General features: G+C 58.8%; 2 protein-coding genes across 3 annotated transcripts; one reads left to right on the top strand and one right to left on the bottom strand.

Annotated features, from left to right (window-relative positions):
• The first annotated feature begins 335 nt into the window (after positions 1 to 335).
• CMBL (carboxymethylenebutenolidase homolog) lies at positions 336 to 10,577 on the top strand. Of its 2 annotated transcripts, none has more exons than XM_075542969.1 (6): positions 336 to 473; positions 5,457 to 5,700; positions 6,951 to 7,058; positions 8,331 to 8,473; positions 9,041 to 9,132; positions 10,296 to 10,577. In XM_075542969.1, the coding sequence occupies exons 2-6, from the start codon at positions 5,486 to 5,488 to the stop codon at positions 10,473 to 10,475; spliced, it is 738 nt and encodes a 245-aa protein (XP_075399084.1). In that variant the 5' UTR covers positions 336 to 473; positions 5,457 to 5,485; the 3' UTR covers positions 10,476 to 10,577. The 2 variants fall into 2 exon arrangements, with proteins under 2 accessions (XP_075399084.1, XP_075399085.1); XM_075542970.1 differs by having other exon boundaries at positions 336 to 536.
• A 988-nt stretch (positions 10,578 to 11,565) lies between these two features.
• CCT5 (chaperonin containing TCP1 subunit 5) lies at positions 11,566 to 18,866 on the bottom strand. The gene is made up of 11 exons (XM_075540819.1): positions 18,650 to 18,866; positions 15,941 to 16,001; positions 15,433 to 15,597; positions 14,744 to 14,942; positions 13,710 to 13,902; positions 13,475 to 13,624; positions 12,864 to 12,983; positions 12,584 to 12,769; positions 12,362 to 12,499; positions 12,062 to 12,242; positions 11,566 to 11,792 (listed from the first exon to the last, which is right to left on the bottom strand). Exons 1-11 carry the CDS (start codon positions 18,752 to 18,754, stop codon positions 11,665 to 11,667), a joined length of 1,626 nt encoding a protein of 541 aa, XP_075396934.1. The 5' UTR covers positions 18,755 to 18,866; the 3' UTR covers positions 11,566 to 11,664.
• Positions 18,867 to 18,872: the final 6 nt, after the last annotated feature.

Below are 18,872 nucleotides of genomic sequence, written 5' to 3'. Positions count from 1 at the left end.
AAGGTGCCCAGAAGGCAGGTGGGGAAGGGCCCTTCTTCATTGTATCTCACACTGATCCCCAGAAATCCTTCCTGCCAGAGAAACAGTCCAGGGGAAAACCTGAAATTCCCAACTGTGGGCCATCTGGGTTCAGGGTTAATTCCTGGGGCCACTGCTCCAGAGGGCTCTCCTTGGCCGGCACTGGGCTTCTTTCTTTGGCGGTGAGGTGACTGCAGTCCAGCAGGGGAGGGAGGGGAAGGGACACTCTTTTAAAGTGGCTTTGCTGGCGTCCGCCCCTAAGGGGCGGGCCTCCTGTTGTGCCCCCCCCCCCTCCACTGCAGTTCTCAGAGGCCAAAGTCCACGCCCGCCCTCCTCCCTCCATCCAGGTCACCGTAGTCCCTGGCCTCAGTCGTCTGATTGGCCCTGCCCGTGGCTCGCCCCTCCCTGCCCACACTGGTGTCGCCGGGGCGCCGGGAAACAGCTTTCTGAACAAGGTGGGCGCGCTGCGGGGGGCGGGCCTGGGGTCGGTGCGAGCGTCCCCACCTGCCACGTGCCAGGTGAGCACCCTGCCCCGCCCTAGGGCGGACAGGCCCGCAGCCCTGGCCGCCTGCAGACCCCTGGGCCCCAGCCAGCACGGTCACGGTCACATGGCTGCTAAACACCACCCTTTCGGCTCCTCGTGACGGGTTCCCCAAAGGTGGAAAGTTCTGATTCGCGCGGGGCCGCAGACGCTGCGCGGGCTTGGCCTGGCGCTAGATGGGAGTGCAGGGCCGGCCTGTGCTCACTTGTCCTCAAAGCCTGCTTAAACGGGGGCGGGAATGAGCCCAGGGTGCAGACGGGGTGGGGGTGGGGGTGGAGTTCCTGGGGGCCTGCCTTCTAAGGCAGTACCTAGGGGAGTGACAGGCTGGAGGAGGAGCTGGGCTTCTGACCCAAAGGCTGCAGGTTCAAGGCCACCTCCTGCCCCCTGCAGGCAAGGCCCGGCCATGGGCTTTCTGAAATCCCCGAGGTGGGACACAGGGAGTCACTGTGAGGGCGTGGTGCTTGGGGGGACCACCCACCCCAGGGAGGAGGCGGTTCAGGGTGCCAACCAGTGTCCCCGCAATATTTAACCAGCCTGGCTCCCTTTCGGCACCACGTGGCCTCCACCCTGGGCGCCAGCCAGCCCTCTCTGTGGCAAAGGAGACCTGCTGGCACAGCCCTGCGAGCCCCAGGCCTGAGGTTTGCGCCAGCAGCCCCGCCCGCCACCCCTGGGGGCAACAGTGAGGGTTGCTCAGACCTCCACAATGGCTGTGGGGTTGTCAGCTCTGTCCCCAGGTGGACTGAGGGGCACTCCGTGGGGGAGGGGATGGACGAGGCGTGGATTGGGTTTCTCTTTTCCGCTGGCTGGCCTCCTGGCTCCCAGCAGTCTGCTGCCCCAGGCCCTTAAGCCCTGAGGAGAGAGGGGCCGCCCCTCTGAGCCCCTTCCTGCCCTCTCCCTGCCTGATGGTTCTGGGCAGCTGCAGTTGAGCTCGGCCCTGCTGACATATCCTGTTACAGGCAGATATAAGCCAGACTGTCTTAGGGGTTTGATTTCACTGGGGAAGAAAGAGGGCCCTGCCAGATGTCACCGAGCCTCATCACAGAGATTAAGAAGTTACAAAGCAAAGACTTGCCAGAGGGTCCACTCACCAGGGGCAGCTGAACCCTGGGGCCTGTGGAGCACAGCGGTGGGGGTTGGGGGCGGGGGCATGGCTGCCCTTCCAGTCTGGGCTGGGCCCAGCGGGGAGATCAGGTAGGGTGGGGTATGTAAGCAGACCTGTGCAGGATAGTGCACTGTATGGGTGCGGTAGGCAGTGCCCGGGGCAGGAGGGCCCTGTGGGCTGGCACCCTATGTGTGTGTGTGTGGGAGGGTGTCACAAGGGACCTTATTCACCCAGTCACTGCCATCGAAGCGACTCTGTAGGACAGAGGAGAGCTGCCCCTCTGGGTTCCCGAAGCTTCTGGGAGGACAGCCTCATCTCTCCCCCCACAGAGTAGCCGGCAGGTTCAAACCACGGAACTTGACGTTAGCTGCTCTATGGGTGGCCCGCTTTCTTTTTAAAAAATAAACCAATTTAGAGGGACTCTCACAGCTCTTATAACAATCCACAAATTCATTGTATCAAGCCCATTCCCACTTTTCTCTTAGGGGGCTGTGTAAATGGCTAGCAGCCCCCACACTCTGAGCTGCTAGGCGTCAGGTCCACAGTTAGAAACCGCCAGCCACTCCCTGGGAGAGAGGCATTCTGGGAAACCCAGGGGGCAGTTCAGCTCTGTCCTGGGGGTCACTGTGCATCCGAGGTCCTCATCTTGGCAGGGGGTGTGGGAAGTGGTTTATGTCCTTGCCTACTGAGGTTGGGTCTTAGGCACCTTTGAAGAAAGGCCTGGTCATCACTTATGAAAAGTGGGCCTCTGAGAGCCCCGTGGAGGCTGGGCCAGCCCAGCAGCAATCAGTGGCCAGAACGAGGGTCCAACCCGGTCCAGTCCGTCCAGTTTGGTCATGAGGCCACCCTGACCTTGGGGGTAAGGGGTGGGGTTGCGCTGCATGCTGGCTGGCTGGGGTGAGGGGTTAGAGTCCAGGCAGGGTGGGAGGGAGCTGAAGTGGAACTCATGAGTTCATCAAGCAAGCCACCTGCGGGGACCCCAGCTCAGCTCCTCATGGTCCAGGGGTCTGCAGGTGGCCTTGTCCTCTGTCCACAGGGCCACCAGCTGTGTCATAGGGGAGGGGACATTTCTGGAGCATGGGGCTGGGTGTGTCTGGCTGTGTTGCAGGGGTACAGGGCACCCTGACTTTGAGAAGCTTCACCCATTGGGCCAGGGCTTCGGTCTTGGATCATGTCCCCAGCACAGAAGACCTTTGGGGGCCTCCTTGGAGGACCCAGAGCACCCTGGGCGGCAGCACTGCCGGACCCTCCTGCCTGGCAGGCTCCTGCCTTGTGGGCACTCTAGGTGCCCTGGACGCTCAGGCACCATCTGCAGGCAGCCTTAGTATAGCCAAGACCTCCCCTCCTAGAAAGCCAGCTTTGTCTGTCTGCAGTGTTCTTCCTCCCCACCCTGTGGCTGCAATTGTTGCCAAGGTCATCCTCCCAGTGGCTCCCAACTCAGGGCCCAACGACCCCTGTGGTCTATTCTGGATCAGAACACAGTGATCCACAGGGGTGGCTTTGCCTTTGCTGCCTGATCTCCATGCCTCTCCTCCTAGTCTGTCTTAGTCTGGAACCTCTGCAGTGTCCACTGACAGCTGGGAGGGGGCCAGGCCGGGCCAGGTGGGAGCATGGTGGCCGTTAGGGAGGCTGAGGCCTTTAGCACAGAGCCTCCACGGCCCAGTGGTCCTTTAGAACCTGAGCTCCTGGCCTGTCCCATTGACCCCATTGACACCTCATCTCCAATTAGACACTGCCATGCCTGAGAGCCACCAGCCCGGGCTGGGGCTTTGGAAACTGCTGTGGACAGATGTGGCCTTGTGGAGAAGCAAACCCTGAGTTCTGGAAGCAAACCCTGAGTTCTAGAAGCAAACCCCGAGTTCTAGTGGAGAAGCAAACCTAGGCAGCCGCGGGGCCTGGCCAGGAGAGTAGTGGACCTTATCCACCACCGAGGACTTGGCCTGGGATGCCGGGCAGCAGGTGGCTCTGCCCGGGGAGGCCCGTTCACACCTCCACTGGCCTGCCGGCCCTTCTTGCAATGGAAAAACCTTGCAGTGGGGTCCACACCTAACCATGAGGAGACTCAGATTAGCGTTGTGGCCCCAGGTGGTCCTGGGGCGGCCAGGTGAAACATCAGCCCAGGGGCACCAAGCCTGCTGGTCCTGGGTGGCAGGGGTCTGACACTAGGGACCAGCTTTTCACGTAGCTCCTGGGCTCAGCTGCTCACTGAAAGGGTGGAGATACCTCTTTAGAGAGGCGTGGCCTTCTGCTTGGGACCTACCTCTTTTTTGCAGACCACGCAAGGTGAGGCAGAGTCCATGTCTTACACAGACGCTCTTGAGCTACAGAGTAAAACCATCTCCCGCCAGGAAACCAGCCTTCCATCCCTCCCTCCTTAAAATTTTCGCAGGTGAGGTGGGCTGACAGGCGGCTGCCACCTGGGCTCAGACACCTGAACCACTGTGAGCACGGCGCAGGACCAGGGGCACTTAGTTCTATTACACACAGGGCCGCTTTGGGCCAGTACACTCTTTTGTGGTTTGTTTGCTTCCAACAGACTTATTGGCACATAATTTACATATTCATACAATTCAGTAGTTCAGCCATAATTCCTCCTGGGGGTAGAGTTGCTCATCTTCCCCCTGGGCGCAGCTGGTGGTTTTGAAATGCTGACCTTGCGGTTAGCAGCCCAATGTAAGCACTACGCCACCAGGGATCCCACAACAACAGCAACAAACTGTAAATGTGCTCAGGACCATGGGAAATCACATGGCAGCACAATCAACATGCTGTCTAATGTATTGCAAGCAAGTAGCACACATTCAACAGAAATACAATGTAGCAAGTACAAGGGGGCCACACTGACAAACATGCTCATTCAGCTCCTATGCCACATCCTTCTGGGGGCAGACAGAATTCACCCCGCCCTCGGGGGATGGGTCAGAAGCATAGGGTGAGGCTCTCCGGGCCACCTGCTGAGGCAGGGTCCCTGGCCTCCCAGAAGAGATAAGATATATTTAGAGAGGGATGGGAACGGGACTTATTTTAAGAAATTGGCTCCCAGGGTGGTGTTGACTGACAGGTCAGATGATGGGCGGGAGGGGCTGCAGTGGCCAGGGCATCTGTTTCCAGTCGGGTTCCTCTGGGAAACCTCCCTGGGCCTAGGCTCACAGGGCCTGCGGGCCAACGCAGGCTCACGACGCCCCCACGTGGGCAAGAACAGAACTGCACCCCATAAGCGGCCTGGCTGGTGCTGCGGCCCACAAAGTTAGGTGTCCGGAAACCACTAGCCGCGCTTCTAGGGAGGAAGAGGAGGCTGTCTGATCCGGTCAAGATGTACAGTTTCAAACACAAAAGAGACACTCACTGCCATTGAGTCGATTCTGACTCATAGGGCGGCAAGAACGGTCCCCCTGGGTTTCCAAGACTAACTCTGTAGGAGTGGAAAGCCTTATTTTTCTCCCATGGAGCGGCTGGCGGTTTTGAACTGCTGACCTTCTGGTTGGTTAGCAGGTCGCTATGAGCCTTGGTGGTGTATGGGCTCCGCACTAATCTAACAGCAAGGTCAACAGTTTGAAATCCGCAGGGGCTGCTCTCTGCCCCACAGGGCCCCTCCATGGCTGTGGTCTGAGACTGAGACGCCCACGGGCAGCTTTCCGCCCCACAGGACTCCCGTGAGTTGGAATTGTCTCAACAGTAGTGGGTATCGTTTGGGCGTAGACTCGAACCCCGTCTCCCATGGATGAGCACTGTCCTTCCTCAGCCCTCTGGCTTCTCATGCACTGCTGCCATCTGTCTGTCCTTCTGTCATCCCAGGTGCGCGCAGAGAAGGTGAGGCCCCTGCCATGGCCAACGAGGCTCAGCCGCGCCCCTGCGACATCGGCCATCGGATGGAGTACGGGGGACAGGGCCACCAGGTCCAGGTGGAGCACATCGGGGCATACGTCAGCAGGCCCCTGGCCGACTCGGGCAGGGCCGTGGTTATCATCCAGGACATATTTGGCTGGCAGTTGCCCAACACCCGGTACATGGCCGACATGATTGCAGCCAACGGATACACGTAGGTGCAGCCGGCCACCCACCCAGCCGGTTCCAGGTCCTCCTGGGCTTGCCTGCCTGTGGTTGTGCTCACTGGAAGGGAGTCTCTGTGTGGACTTCGGGGTGCTCATTTGGGGTGTGGACTCAGAGTCACAGGGTGTAGATCCCTTGTGGACTTGGGGGTCCCTGCTTATAGCATAGACTTGGGGTTCCCAAGTATGGTTCCTATGTGTCCAGGTACTCCCTCTGTGGGTAGCCTCTAGCTCTGACTCTGTGGTTGGAGGGGGGCCAGGGGGGCACTGCACGGGGATAGCCTCTCCTGTCTGTCATGTCATGAGCTGCTTGGAATGCCTGCTCAGCTCAGCTTCCTGAGAGGAATGGGACCCCCACAAGGAGTGGGACCCCCTGCAGGCAGGGGTAGGTGGAGGCAAGAGGCTGAGACCCATCACTCTGGGGTCATGGAGAATCTTCTTGAGCTCCTGGACTGGGATATCAGCCACGGCCACAGGTTCTCCATGACCCCTGTTCCAGAAAATGGTCTCCTGCCACAATCCCACTGCCCTGCGACTAGCCAGGGCCATGGTGGCCCTGTGGACACCCTTGGGGGCCCTCAGCAATGAGGAGCTGAGCTGCTGTCCCTGCCGCTTTCTCAGGACAAAAGGCTTGTCAGATGAGCTCGAGCTTGGCTCCAGAGCCCTCCCTGTCTGCCTGAATTTCCACCCCTCATCTCAGCCAGGCAGCCAGGACCCTCCCTTCCAGAGACCAGGCCATCAGAGGGGAATTCTCTGATCTCCTGTCTGATGCCATACTCAGTCCCCTCCCCACACCTGGCTCTCCAGCAGGGTTGGCTTAGAGCCCAGTCTCCTGAGAGACTTGCTGAGTTGTGGTTGTGTCTCCCAGAGAAACAGCCCCCTCCTTACTCGTCTCCCTTTCTGCAGTCCCTGCCTGTCCCATCTCCAGCTCCAGATTGTACATTTAATTCTGGGGTCCAGGATGTGCAGAGAGGGGCTGGTGACAGCCTCCCCCTCCTGACCACAGCACAGTTCAAGGCTTAAACAAGAGGCGGCTAAAGTCTCCACTACTGGATCTCCAGAGACCCCTAGCCGGGTACAGGGACCTAAGCCTGGGTCCTCCTGGCAGCCCCACCACCAACAGGCCAAGCCGATCCCTCTGTGGGGGCGTAGTGGACACAGGTAGACTCTGCAGTCCTGGTGAACGGACTGGGCCCTCACAAGGACCCTGGCCGCCTGGGGGCCATCTGTCTGTCTGCAGCACCATCGTCCCGGACTTCTTTGTGGGCCAGGAGCCCTGGCACCCGACTGGGGACTGGTCCACCTTCCCCAAGTGGCTGGAGACAAGGGATGCCCGCAAGGTGGATAAGTAAGTCCCTGTGGTGGGTGGGGCAGGGCTCAGGGGAGGCCAGGGTTGGGAGCAGGGGTCCCAAATCCACCCCAGAAGGGCATTGTGTGTGGTGCACGCCCGTCAGGGCTGAGTGAAGCACTCCCATAGACCCACAGTGGCCTTTGTCCCCAAGACTTGCCTGCCCACAGTCCAGGGCCACCTCCCTCTGGGTCCAGGCAGGGACCTTTCTTACCCTCTGAGATGCATCGGTAGGCAGCATCTGCCCACCCCCCAAATTTACGTCACCTGTGGGATGGATTTGTACAGACCTCCCCAACACCCCCCACGGGGTGACTGGCCCACCCCCTATGGCGGTGCCCCTACCTTCCACAGGGCAACTACCAGTTCCCATGGGGAAACCGAACCTTTCTCCACAGGTTGACCAGCTGGCCCCCTGGGGGGTGACCCCCTATCCTCCACAGGGAAACTCTGCACCCTCCAACCTTGTAAAGGGTCCTCTCCATGGGGTGACTGGTCTGTCCCCCACAGGGTGACCTCATCCCCATGGGGTGACCAGGCAGGTAACACTTATTTCCCAGTGAGGTCACGCTCACAGGGACAGGGGTTGGAACTTAGCCCACTTTGAGGGGACATGACTGTCCAGGACACTCTCTTCTCGATCCTGCTCAGGTTCAGCTGATGGAAGTGAGAGGAAGGGGGTTGGCCAGTCTCAACAAGCAACCAGACCCCTAGCCCAAGCCAGCCTCTCTATCCCTGGAAATTGGGGGCTTGGAGCAGGCCCCCAAGGGCTGTGGCCTCTGGTTTTGGGGAGCCTGGGGGTAGGGGGTCACGCTAGGCTGGCAGCCTTGGACTGGGCTAGTCCTCAGCCCTCAGTCACCCTCCTCCTGTCCGGAATGTTCTCACAAGTCAGGCTCCTCCTGCACAGGAAGCCTGAGTCCAGTAGGAGGGGTACCCCTGAGTACCCCCTGCCCCGACTCAGTCCTTTGTCCTGTTCCCTCTCTCCTGGTCCTCCCACAGGGCAGGCAGGCCAGGATGTACCACCATGGGCCTTGTCCAAACCCAGGCCGGGTCACCCTTTAAGCCAGGAGATCGGGGGGTGGGGAGCTGGGGAAGGTTAGGGGGCCAGGGGGGTCTAGGGGTCAGGGACAGAGCCCAAGGAAGACTGGATTGGGACAAGGAAAGACCCTCAGCCTCCATCTGTTGGGGCAGGCTGCCTGCGCGGAGGCCTTTCTGTGAGTCTCCAGGTCCCTCAGACACGACTGACTCTTGGGTGGGCCTTCCTCCCTGCAGGGAGATGGACGCGGTCCTCCGCTACCTGAAGCTGCAGTGCGGCGCCCAGAGGGTTGGCCTCGTGGGTTTCTGCTGGGGTGGCGTGGCTGTCCACCACCTGATGGCCACGCGGCCGGACTTCAGGGCTGGGGTGTCTGTGTATGGTAGGTCTGCTGGGGCAGAGCTAGTGTGAGGACTGGTCACTGGATCTGGGAGGGCCCCAACATGGGGACTAGGGAAGCTCCCCCAACTCTCCCTCACCCCCAACCAGCCCTCAGGGGACTGGGCTGGTGGGGCAGGGGGCGGGTCCTTAAGGTACAGTCAGTGGGATGGCAGGGGGTGGGGGTGGGGCCTAGGCACCCAGGGGGCAGGGTTTGCCAGGGCAGGGGGTGGGCCCTGTGTCCAGTAGGTGGGATTGGCTGTGGCAGAAACCACATCAGTATCCAGGTCGGGGACCAACCCCGGACCTTTGCTGAAGAGGGGAGACCTGATCTTTGGAGGTTAGGGCCAGGCTGCCAGATCCACCTGTGTCATTGACGGGTGTGCGCGCCCAGCTGGACTGCCAGGCCTGCGCAGTGCCTTGGCCCCACCCTAGATGCGGCTTGGGAACTGCCAAACATAAAGGAAATGAAAAGCGGCAAACCCGAAGCAGAACGCTCTGCTCTGCAAAATAAGCGGGATTCAGGCCATTTTGGGGATGTGGTCTGAAGCACCCCGCCCTTGCCCCGCAGGCCTTGTCAAGGACGCCGAGGACGTGTACAGTCTCAAGAACCCCACGCTGTTCATTTTTGCCGAAAACGACGCTGTGATCTCCCTGGAGCAGGTAAGCCTGGCGCGGTCATGACCTTCCTTGACAAGTCAGAAGTCCCAGAGCATTCATTTGCTGCTCCCCAGTTAGGATTTTAAAGACGAGGCCGTCTAATCCCAAAGTTAACCCACAGGGGCAGGTCTACCCCACCCTACTGGGTCAGCACTGATTTGGTGATTTTTTTTTTAGGGTGGGATCATACCGCCCCAAGCCCTAGTGGTCTAGCAGTTATGAGCTGGGCAGTTAACTGCAAGGCCATCAGTTCAAAACCCCTAGCTGCTTCATGGGCGAAGGTGAGGCTTTCTACGCCCAGTTAGTCTGCTCCAAGGCAGTGAAGCAGGTGTGAGGGCTGTAGGCTATGAACCATGTCCCCAGGAGGCACCTTGAGGGCCTGGTGTGGAACTGGGCTCCTGCTGCCCCCCGAGCCAGTGTGGGCACCAGGGCCCTTGGTGACTGCAGCCCAATCCAGAGCTTTGGTGATGTTGGCGCAGAGCGTGAAGCACTGGGCTGCTGATTGAAAAGTGGGCTGGACACCGAGGGGAGGCTGTTCTGCAGACCTCCCACCTGGAGAGCCTGGGAGTGGACTGCCCCAGTGGCAGTGGGCTGGGCTTGGTTTACTGCTCTGTGGACTCACTTGGTGATAAAATCAGACAAACTGTGCCCTCCCAGCGCTGTCACACTGCAGCGTAGCTACAAGTTAGGGTATTGCATGAATTGACAGTACATGGACAGCCACAAGAACCCACGCTATCTTACAAGAAGGAAGGCCAGGATGCTCCTTTAAAGGAAGGAGGGTGAGACAGTTTTCCGTGCTTTGGAAACGTTGTCGGGGAGCCCAGTCCTCAGAGGGGGGAATCCTGTTGGGCAAAGTAGGGCTGGGCTCAGGCAGAGGAACAATTGTGAGGATGGGGAGGACTTCTGTTGTGCACTGGGTCAGAGGCGGTTCAGTAGCACCTAGCAACATTGCATGGATACAAGTGACTTCCAATAAGGGGGTGTTCTTACTGCATCACTACGAATGCTGGGGCTTCTGTGTAGCTACTGAACTTGTTTATATGCTAGTTTAGATGTTCAATCTCTTCCATGGAGTGGCTGGTGAATTTGAACGGCTGACCACCTGGTTAGCAGCACAAAGACATTGCAAATGGTTAAAATTAAATTCATCCCAATCTCAACAGGTCTCTCTGCTGACCCGCAAGCTGAAAGAGCACTGCAAGGTTGACTATCAAATCAAAACCTTTTCGGGGCAGACACACGGGTTCGTGCACAGGAAGAGAGAAGACGTTGTGCCCGCAGACAAGCCCTACATTGAGGAGGCGAGAAGGAACCTCATCGAGTGGCTGGACAAGCACCTGTAGCTGTGACCAAGCACCAGTCTTCTCTGAACATGCGTGAAGACACAGAAGCTCATTTTCACGTCACATCAATGATGTCAAAAGGCATTAAAAGATTCCCCTGGAACCCTGGCTATGTGGCAGTGCACTGATTACACGCGAGGCTGCTCTCTGAAGGTTGGCAGTTTGAAACCCATGGCCCCTCCTTGGGAGAGGCCACCTGCTCGTTTTGGAAATCTGCGGAGGCATCCTACCCTGTCTTCCAGGGTTGCTCTGAGATTTGAGGTTTGGGGTGTAACGAAAGTCCCAGCGGGGCCATCACTGAGGCGGCTCTAACAGAGCGCTGACATGGAGGTGTCTTTGGGAAACATGCTTCCTGGTTTTGAGGTTAGGCTGCGCTGGAGGTTGGGATTCTAGGCACCGACCCTGGGAGGTGGCCCGTCTTCCTCCTGCGCTTGGTCTGGGGGCCCCAGTCCCTCATCTCTTTGCTTCCTTGCTGCCCATAGCTGCGTTGTAGACACAAGGGGACCTGAACCTCAGGTACTGTGGGGGGCTCGCGCAAGACCTGATGCTGCCAAGTCTCAGGTGAATTGCACACTGAGGCAGCTCAGAGCCTGACTGGGGGCTAACGGGGCAAGCCTCATAAGGGCAGACTCGTGGGGTTTACATGGAGCATGTCTACACCCTGTGTGTCCCCTCATGCCCCCATCAGGGCAGACAAGTGACCCAGAATGTGAAGGAGACACACCTCTAGGAGAACCACCCTAGGTTCTGGGCAGGCAGTACGTTGAGTGTGGTGTTCTGAGCCCCACCGGCCACAGAACACACCAGAAAACGTCTCATGAGCCCCCAAAGGACCCCCCAGTGAAGATGGTGGGACTGAGAGTTATGGGTGCTCATGTGACCTGGCCCCCAATCCCAATAGTCCACAGATGTCCACGCAGGGTGTTGTAGGTGGTGCCCTGTCCCACAGGCAGAGACCTGCCTCACCCCCAGCAAGTTCTGCACTGGGTCTTGGGAGGAGAGGGGGCCCAGGTGCATGCCCAGAGGCCAAGCACCTTGGTGGTCTTCCCCTACATCACCCCATTCACTGAGCTCCATGTAAGGACACTGCCAAGTTTGAGGAACTTTAATGTAACAAGTAGAAAAGACGGGGCTGGTATGCCTCCGCCGTGGGAGAAGGTCAGAGTGGGGCACACAGTGGGGAGGGGGCTCATTCCTCGGCCTCCCCAGGCTTGCGGATGTCGTCTATCTTCAGGATCATGCGCACCATCTGCGTGGCCAGCGAGATCTGCTGCTTCTTGCCGATCAGAGTCTCGATGACGTGCTGCTGCCTCATGTCTGCAAGGGCCCCGTGGTTGCTCAGTCTGTGACCACAGCTGCCCCGAGGGGGGTCGCGTCCCCACAGGGGCCATGTCTGATGTCACTGTGACATAACCCGGGGGGTAGGGCCACTCTGGGGGACAGGGTCTAGGAGGTGCCTGGAGCCCATGAGGCACTGACTTTGGCTTGCACTATATGTGCCACCCTGTGTCTTGAGGTAGTTGTTGGACTAACTGCAAGGTCAACAGTTCAAACCCACTGGCTGACGCGGACTGACAAGGACTTACCGTTGGTGCCCTTGTGCAGACAGTCAATGCCGAGTACTGAGCTGGCCTCTTTCACCTGCCGGGCGCGTACCTCGGTCATCGTCTGGATGGGGTTCAGGCCGCTGTTTTCCGACAGGGCCATGGGGATGACCTCCAGTGCGTCGGCAAATGCCCGCATGGCATACTGCTCCAGGGTTGGGCACTGTGGGCAAAGCCGCTGGGTCAGCATGCTCTTCCTGGCCGAAGCCCCAGGACAAAGCCATCTGTCCTGGTGGCCTTCCAGACACTAGCTGGCCCCCAGGTGTCTGGCTGTGGGCTCACCTTGTCAGCTTCCTGGCTGACAGCTAGTGCGCAGGAGATCTCGGCAGCGCCGCCTCCATACACAATACGGTTGTCGCGGATCAGGTTCCGAATGACACACAGGGCGTCGTGGAGGGAGCGCTTGGCCTCCTCGATGATCTGGGGGCAGAGGCACAGCCTCGTCACTTCGGGGCCAACAGGGGAGCGGCCCCTCCACCCCCTGCTGGCGGGTACCCCGCTCACCATCTTGTTCCCCCCGCGGATGAAGATGGTGACGGCCCGGGAGTTCTTGCACTGCTCGATGACCAGCATCTTGTCCTTGGTCGTCCCGAATGAGATCTCCTTTACCAGCCCTGCGAAGCCCAGCTTCTCGGGGGTCAGTTCCGAGAACCGCGGCACGATGCGCCCCCCGGTAGCAATGGCGATCAGCTGAGGACAGTGCAGGTCAAAGAGGACCACCATGAGTGAGTACCCGAGCTCCTGCCACCTGCCGTCCTCCCCAGCAACCCCCTCCCCAACCCACCTCGATCTCAGGGCCCCCGACCCAGCGGACTGCAGGAAGGTTGTTCTGGAGCAGCAGGTGATTGGCCTCGTCATCAAAGCCCCACTGGCAGATGGCCAGGTTCGCCCCGGTCTCTTTAATCTGCGGAAACAATGCCACCAGTGTCGAGGAGGCCACAGCGAGCAACAGGCCCACTCCGCCCCAGGTCGAGTGCACTGTCAGCTCTACGGTCACTTACAGGAGCCCCATGTCACTCAGAAAATGAGCTTTATGCTCCCACAAAAAGCGACAGTCTCGACACCCAGAGGCAGGTCCACTCTGTCCTATGAGATTGCTGAGACCAGCAGTGACCTGCCTGCCTGGACACAGGAGAGCACCTGTGCTCTGTGCTATTGCAGTGCCCAATGGGCGTCACTGCCTGCTGATGGCACCCTGGCTTGTCTTGTCGCCGGAGTTCATTCCGACTCTACTCCCGAGAATCCCGTAACACGAAGCAGGAGACGCCACGGGATTTCTGTGCTCCGCTGTCATAGACGCTGGTGGCCACACAGTGCTTCCCCACCACCCAGGTGGGTTTGACTAGGTGACCTTTTGGCTACCTCCCGCACAGCCCCCCCTCCCCACGCCCTGACCTGCTGGATCATCTGCTGGAACTTCTCCTTCTCGTACTTCTGCAGGGCCCTGTAGTCATCCACTGAGGTCACGTCCAGCTTGTGCTTCGTCTTCGGTTTGGGTGGCTCAAAGGGACACGTGAGGATGGCGATCTTGGCGTTCTCTACCCTCTGCGGGAGAAGGGAGGGGCCTCAGCCTAGGAGCTGCGCCTCAGGCACCTGCAAGGTGTGTGTGTGCACTTGGGGCAGGACTTGCCTTGGGCATCTGGGGGTGACTGAAGTCCTTGTCCACGACGACACCCTTGATGAGCTTTGTGTCCTCCAGGCGCCCGCCCACCTTGCCTTCTACCTTGATCAGCTCAAAGTCCACGTCTCTGCGCTGCATGTCGGCCACTGTGAGGATGGCGTCCACCGCGATCTCCGCCATCTGCTGGTGGCAGCTGTTCACCCTGGGGGGCGGGGGGTGAGCACATGGCACCACGTACAGCCCTAGTGGGCTGCACCTGCCCAACTCTAGCTGAAACTTAGCGTGCCTCTCTGCTGAGACCATGCGACACTGCTCTTCCTCGCCCACAACGCTTGTCTCATGAGCTTCAGCCGCATAAGTGGAAGGAGAGGAACCATGAAGCCGGCTTGACAAGGACCTGCAGTCACCTCAATCCCACAGGGACAGTTGGCTGATGAGTTTACTTGGATTCTGGAAACCCCAAGCCCCCATGGGAACCGCATCTCACCCACTTTGGCATCCTGCAGTGGATGCTGCCACAGTCAGACAGCGCCCAGAGCCCACATGGTACAGCCGGTTACACACCTGGACCGTCAACTGAAAGGCCAGTGGTACAGGGCCACCTGCCATAAGGAACCACGAAAGGGCAGCTGACTCTGGCCTGCAGGGTCGTGGAGGGGGACCCACAGCAGGGGGCATGGTTCAGATGGGGCTATTCCCTGGATTTCAGAAAGATTTGTTAATTGGGCAGAGTCCACAGACAGTGAAGTCAGCACACTTCTCAGGGGGATGCGGTTCTCCCCCCTGCGGGAGCCACTGTGCTGGACAGAGGTCAGGGCAGTGTTCCTGCCTGTGCTAATTTTTCCTACCATGAAAAACCACGGACACGGCTACATGGAAAGACCTGCTTCCCTCAACAAGCACAGAGCTGCTTGTGTGGAGAGCAGCGGGCCTGAGCTTGCCAGCCCAGGATGTAGGAAGCGAGGAGCTGGTGAAATGAGCGCCCCCCCCCCCCCCCAGCAGTCGCACCTTTGAGGCTGCATGCCCGTTCCCCGGGAACTTACACTTTGGAGCCCAGCGTGGTCTTGGCGGTCTGGATCAGGGGCTCTGTGTTCAGCATGTCAACTGGGATGCGGTCGCTGATGCGGTCCAGGTGCTCGATGGCAATGCGGGCAGCCTGCTCGTAGCCGTCGGCAATCCTGATGGGGTGGATGCCACGGTCCAGCAGCTGCTCGGCCTCCTCCAGCAGGGCCCCAGCCAGCACTGCGGAGAGCCAGCAGGGTCTGGTCACCAGCCTTCCTCTCACAGGCCAGAGGCAGGAACCCCAGGACCACTACTTACTCCCACCCTGTGCCCACAGTGAAAGGCTCAAGTGGCACCGAACTGGGCTGTTAACCGTGGACGGAGGGCCGGACGCGATATTCTAAGAAGTGACAGCCACCGATAAACCCTGCAGGTGACGGTGCACGCTCAGCTGGCAGCACAGGGAACAATGGAGCCTAGAGGCCCACTGGTAGTCTGCAGCAGGGACAGGCCTGGGACCTGCTTCCCAGCCCCCAAAGGGGCCCACGAGCATTTCTACCACGACTGCATGAGAACCAGACAGCCCGCCGCTGGCCATGGCTCCCACAGCCCCACTTTGTGACAATTTGTGTTTGTGGTCAGCACATTGCCACTTGGGCTGTAGCTTTCTCTACATACCCATGATCAGTCTCAGAAGCTGGGACCGAGCAACCCCCCACCCCCAGCTTACCAACCACACCAGTGGTGCCATCTCCAATTTCATCGTCCTGCGACTTGGACAGTTCCACCATCAGCTTGGCAATCTGGTGGTCGACGTCCATCATGCTGAGGATGGTGGCCCCATCGTTTGTTACTGTCACGTCGCCGTCCTTGTCCACCATCATCTTGTCGAGCCCTGAAAGCCCCCGGCGTAGAGAAAGCTGCCAGGTCTGCCCCAAACGCACGCCACCCAACCCAGCGCCCACGTGGACAAGTATGTGAGGGTGGTCCCTGGAGAGGGCGATCTCTGATGCAACCGTCCTGTCCCCACAGAGAAGTAGCACAGAACGAGGGCTGGTGACAGATCAGAAACCACCAACGAAGTGATGTCGAGCTAAAAAAAAGAAATTGACACGACGACACAGGGCACCCAGCCCAAACCCAAGGTGCCAAGCCGGGCCGCCCCAGCTTTCTGCACTGAGCCGCATCGTACAGATAGAAAACCGGCCACTTGGAAGCAAATAAGGCTGGACTCTTACCATTAGGTCCCAGAGATGTTCTCATCGTATTCGCCACAGCCTTGGCTGCCATTATGTGAGACTGCAGGGACAAAGGACATGCACGTAATTACAACCAGTCACAGCCCAAAGCACACACAAACCCAGAGTTTCTATTCTCCGGAAGCATCGAAATTCATCAAGAGGCAGCCACAGCAAAGCCATTGCTGTGGTGTCAGTAATGCAGACTGACCCAGAGTGGCTCGTGGGCACCAGTGGCTGACCTTTGACCTTGTGTTTTTTGCCACCAGGATAACCAGGCGAGTGTGACCCTTGGTGTGGTCCTGATGTTTACGACCAGTGTCAGTCCGTGGGAAAGACATGGGCCTCGGTTGTGTGTGTGTGTGTGTGTAAGCCCTCAGACCAGCCAGCAACTCAATGACTGCCAACTTGGGGCTACCGCACCCCTTCCTTCAAGTCAACCAGTCCACGAGCCAGAACCTCGAGAACACGGCAAGAACAGACTCGACACATTGAACACTTGACGACTAAGGACCTAAAGAGCTGACGGGACATCAGGAACATCAACAAAAAAGACCAGAGTGGATGCCTGAAGAGTCGGACAGGTGTTCCTGAAAACTGAGTAGCTAAAACCAACAGAGGGAATGGCGAAGTCAAAGCTGAACAGGCAACTTCAGAAGGCTGTCCAAGAAGACAATGCTCTATAATGAAATGTGCACAGAGAGACCTGGGGTTGGAAGCCCCCAGTGTCAGCTGGAAGGAAGAACTCAAGCGTGGAGTTGCAAGAGTGAAAGAGGGTGTGGATGAAACAATGAGCGATTCAGGAAGCCTCAGAAGACCGAAGGGATGTAGTCCCTGTGCTGACATGACTGTCAGCTTCAGCACTTCAGAGGCAGAACAGGATAAAAACTGATGGGTCCAAAGGACCAAGTTCAAGCTGCACTGAATGCATTAGCCAAAAACAAGGCTCCCGAAATTGATGGTCTATCAACTGCAAGGCCCCAACAAAATGATGAAGCACTCACCCTTTTCTGGCAAGACAACTAGGGAAAAACCCAACAATCCCATTTTTGTCCATTCCAAAGAAAAGTAACCCCCACAGAATACAGAAACTATCCAACACACCTCACCTCACACACACAGGTAAAACTGTGCTGAGCGTAGAGTAGCCCCAGTACATCTACAGGGGCTATCAGACAGGCAAGCTGGACCTGGACGACAGAGGAAGTCAGATGGACCTCCTCTGAAAGCAATGTAACAGATCTGCTTGATGGTGTTTTACTGACTACACCCAGGTATTCGAGCATGGATGACATCGAGACTGGTGATGGGAATTCCTCAGCACTTCATTGTGTTACATTTGGAGCAAGCAGCAGTCTTTCAGGGACGCTGTGTGGTCTGACATCTGCAAAGGTGTGCTGTCAGAGTTCAAATAATTGATGACCAAGAGCTGTACTCTTAAGTATAGATCAAAACTCCATACTTTGAGAATGGCGAGAATTCACCACCTGCGCTTCCAACATGCTGTCAGGATACCAGTCCCTGGAGGACATCACGCTTGCTGGTCATCGGGGAGCTCTCTGAGATCAGGAACTGTGGACATCTCCCCACACACGGCTGAGCCCCAACTCAAGCATACCCTCAGGAAGGCAGCAGTAACCTCATGGGGCCTGCAGAGCAGATGCAGCCTGCCACCAGTGGTTCCTACGTGCAGACACCTTCCTCTCTATTCCACACATGACAGGGGCCCAGCTTTCCTTCCACCCTTCACCTGGCTCCACAATCTGTTCCTGGATTGGCTACTCACCAGCCCCTCTCTTAAAGCCCAAAGGAGTCTACTCTGAACTGCAAGCCCCCAAATTGCAGCCAGAGCCTCTTCCATTTAGGCGGCCTGACGCTGGCTCCCCACATGTCCCAGAACAAGGCTCCCAGGGGGCGGGGCAAACAGCTCATCCTTTCAAGAGAACACTCACACCTGTGTCCACCCTCTGCATGAAGGTCATGTGGTCCTTGAAGGGTCCCTATTCTTAAGGCAGAGTGAGGGCACGGTGGGGGGGAGGGGCCCTGGGGGGGGAGGGGCCCTAGAGCAATGTGTCTGAGTGGTTGACCCAGTCATTTTTTTTCCCTGCAAAAGTGGTAGGTCAAAATAAGTGGGAGGACCTGTGCTTTAAGAGGCAGAGAAGCGTCCCTTTGGGCCGGGAGGAGTCTTCGGTGTGTGTGTGAGAGAGAGATGGCCTTTAATTCGGGGCGCCCGGCCCAGCTCTTCCCTGGGCAGTCATGAGCGTCCACTTCTGTCCACGGTCACCGGGGCCACGCCGCGGCAGCCAGCACCACCTGTCCCGCCGGACGTAATCCTGTGGACGCCCGCCCCGTGGTGCGTCTGAGCCCCTTCCAGGGAGAAACAGGGCTCGAAGCATCCATCCCTAGTGTTACGGTGCCAGACGGGCGTTTTCCGTTTCATTGGGGCCGAAAGTAGGGCGGGGGAAGGGCTTTGGGGAGCGAGTCTGCGGGCCTCTTCTCGGGAGATGACCGGCCTCAGCAGGCCCGCGTGGAAGCGGCCGGCCTTTTCCCCGCGGGGCCGGCGGAACGTTCTCCGGTCCCTCCACCTCAGTCCTTAGCCGCCGATCCCGCCCCCACCCCATTCGGGAGTCGCTCCAGGGCGCGGCTCCCCGCTTTCCCCGGCGCACATGGCGGCCGGCGCGCGCAGGCGCAGACCACCGCCCCCGTCACCTTGAGGGCCTCCAGCCCCATGAGCCGGGACTTGCGGTCCTGGTCCTTGATGATGAGGAAGGGGCGCCCATATTCGTCGAAGGCGAGGGTCCCCACGGACGCCATGATGCAGCAGCACAAACTCCTTCCCGGCAACCGGCCGAGCCCTCCTCTCACAGAACCCGTGCGCCGGCCTCTCGCGGGAGGCCGTCAATCTCGCGCATGCGCGCGGCGCGCCTCGCTT

This window comes from Tenrec ecaudatus, chromosome 2, assembly GCF_050624435.1.
Source record: "Tenrec ecaudatus isolate mTenEca1 chromosome 2, mTenEca1.hap1, whole genome shotgun sequence".
Lineage (NCBI taxonomy): Eukaryota > Metazoa > Chordata > Mammalia > Afrosoricida > Tenrecidae > Tenrec > Tenrec ecaudatus.
This window is presented reverse-complemented; position numbering and strand designations above follow the sequence as displayed.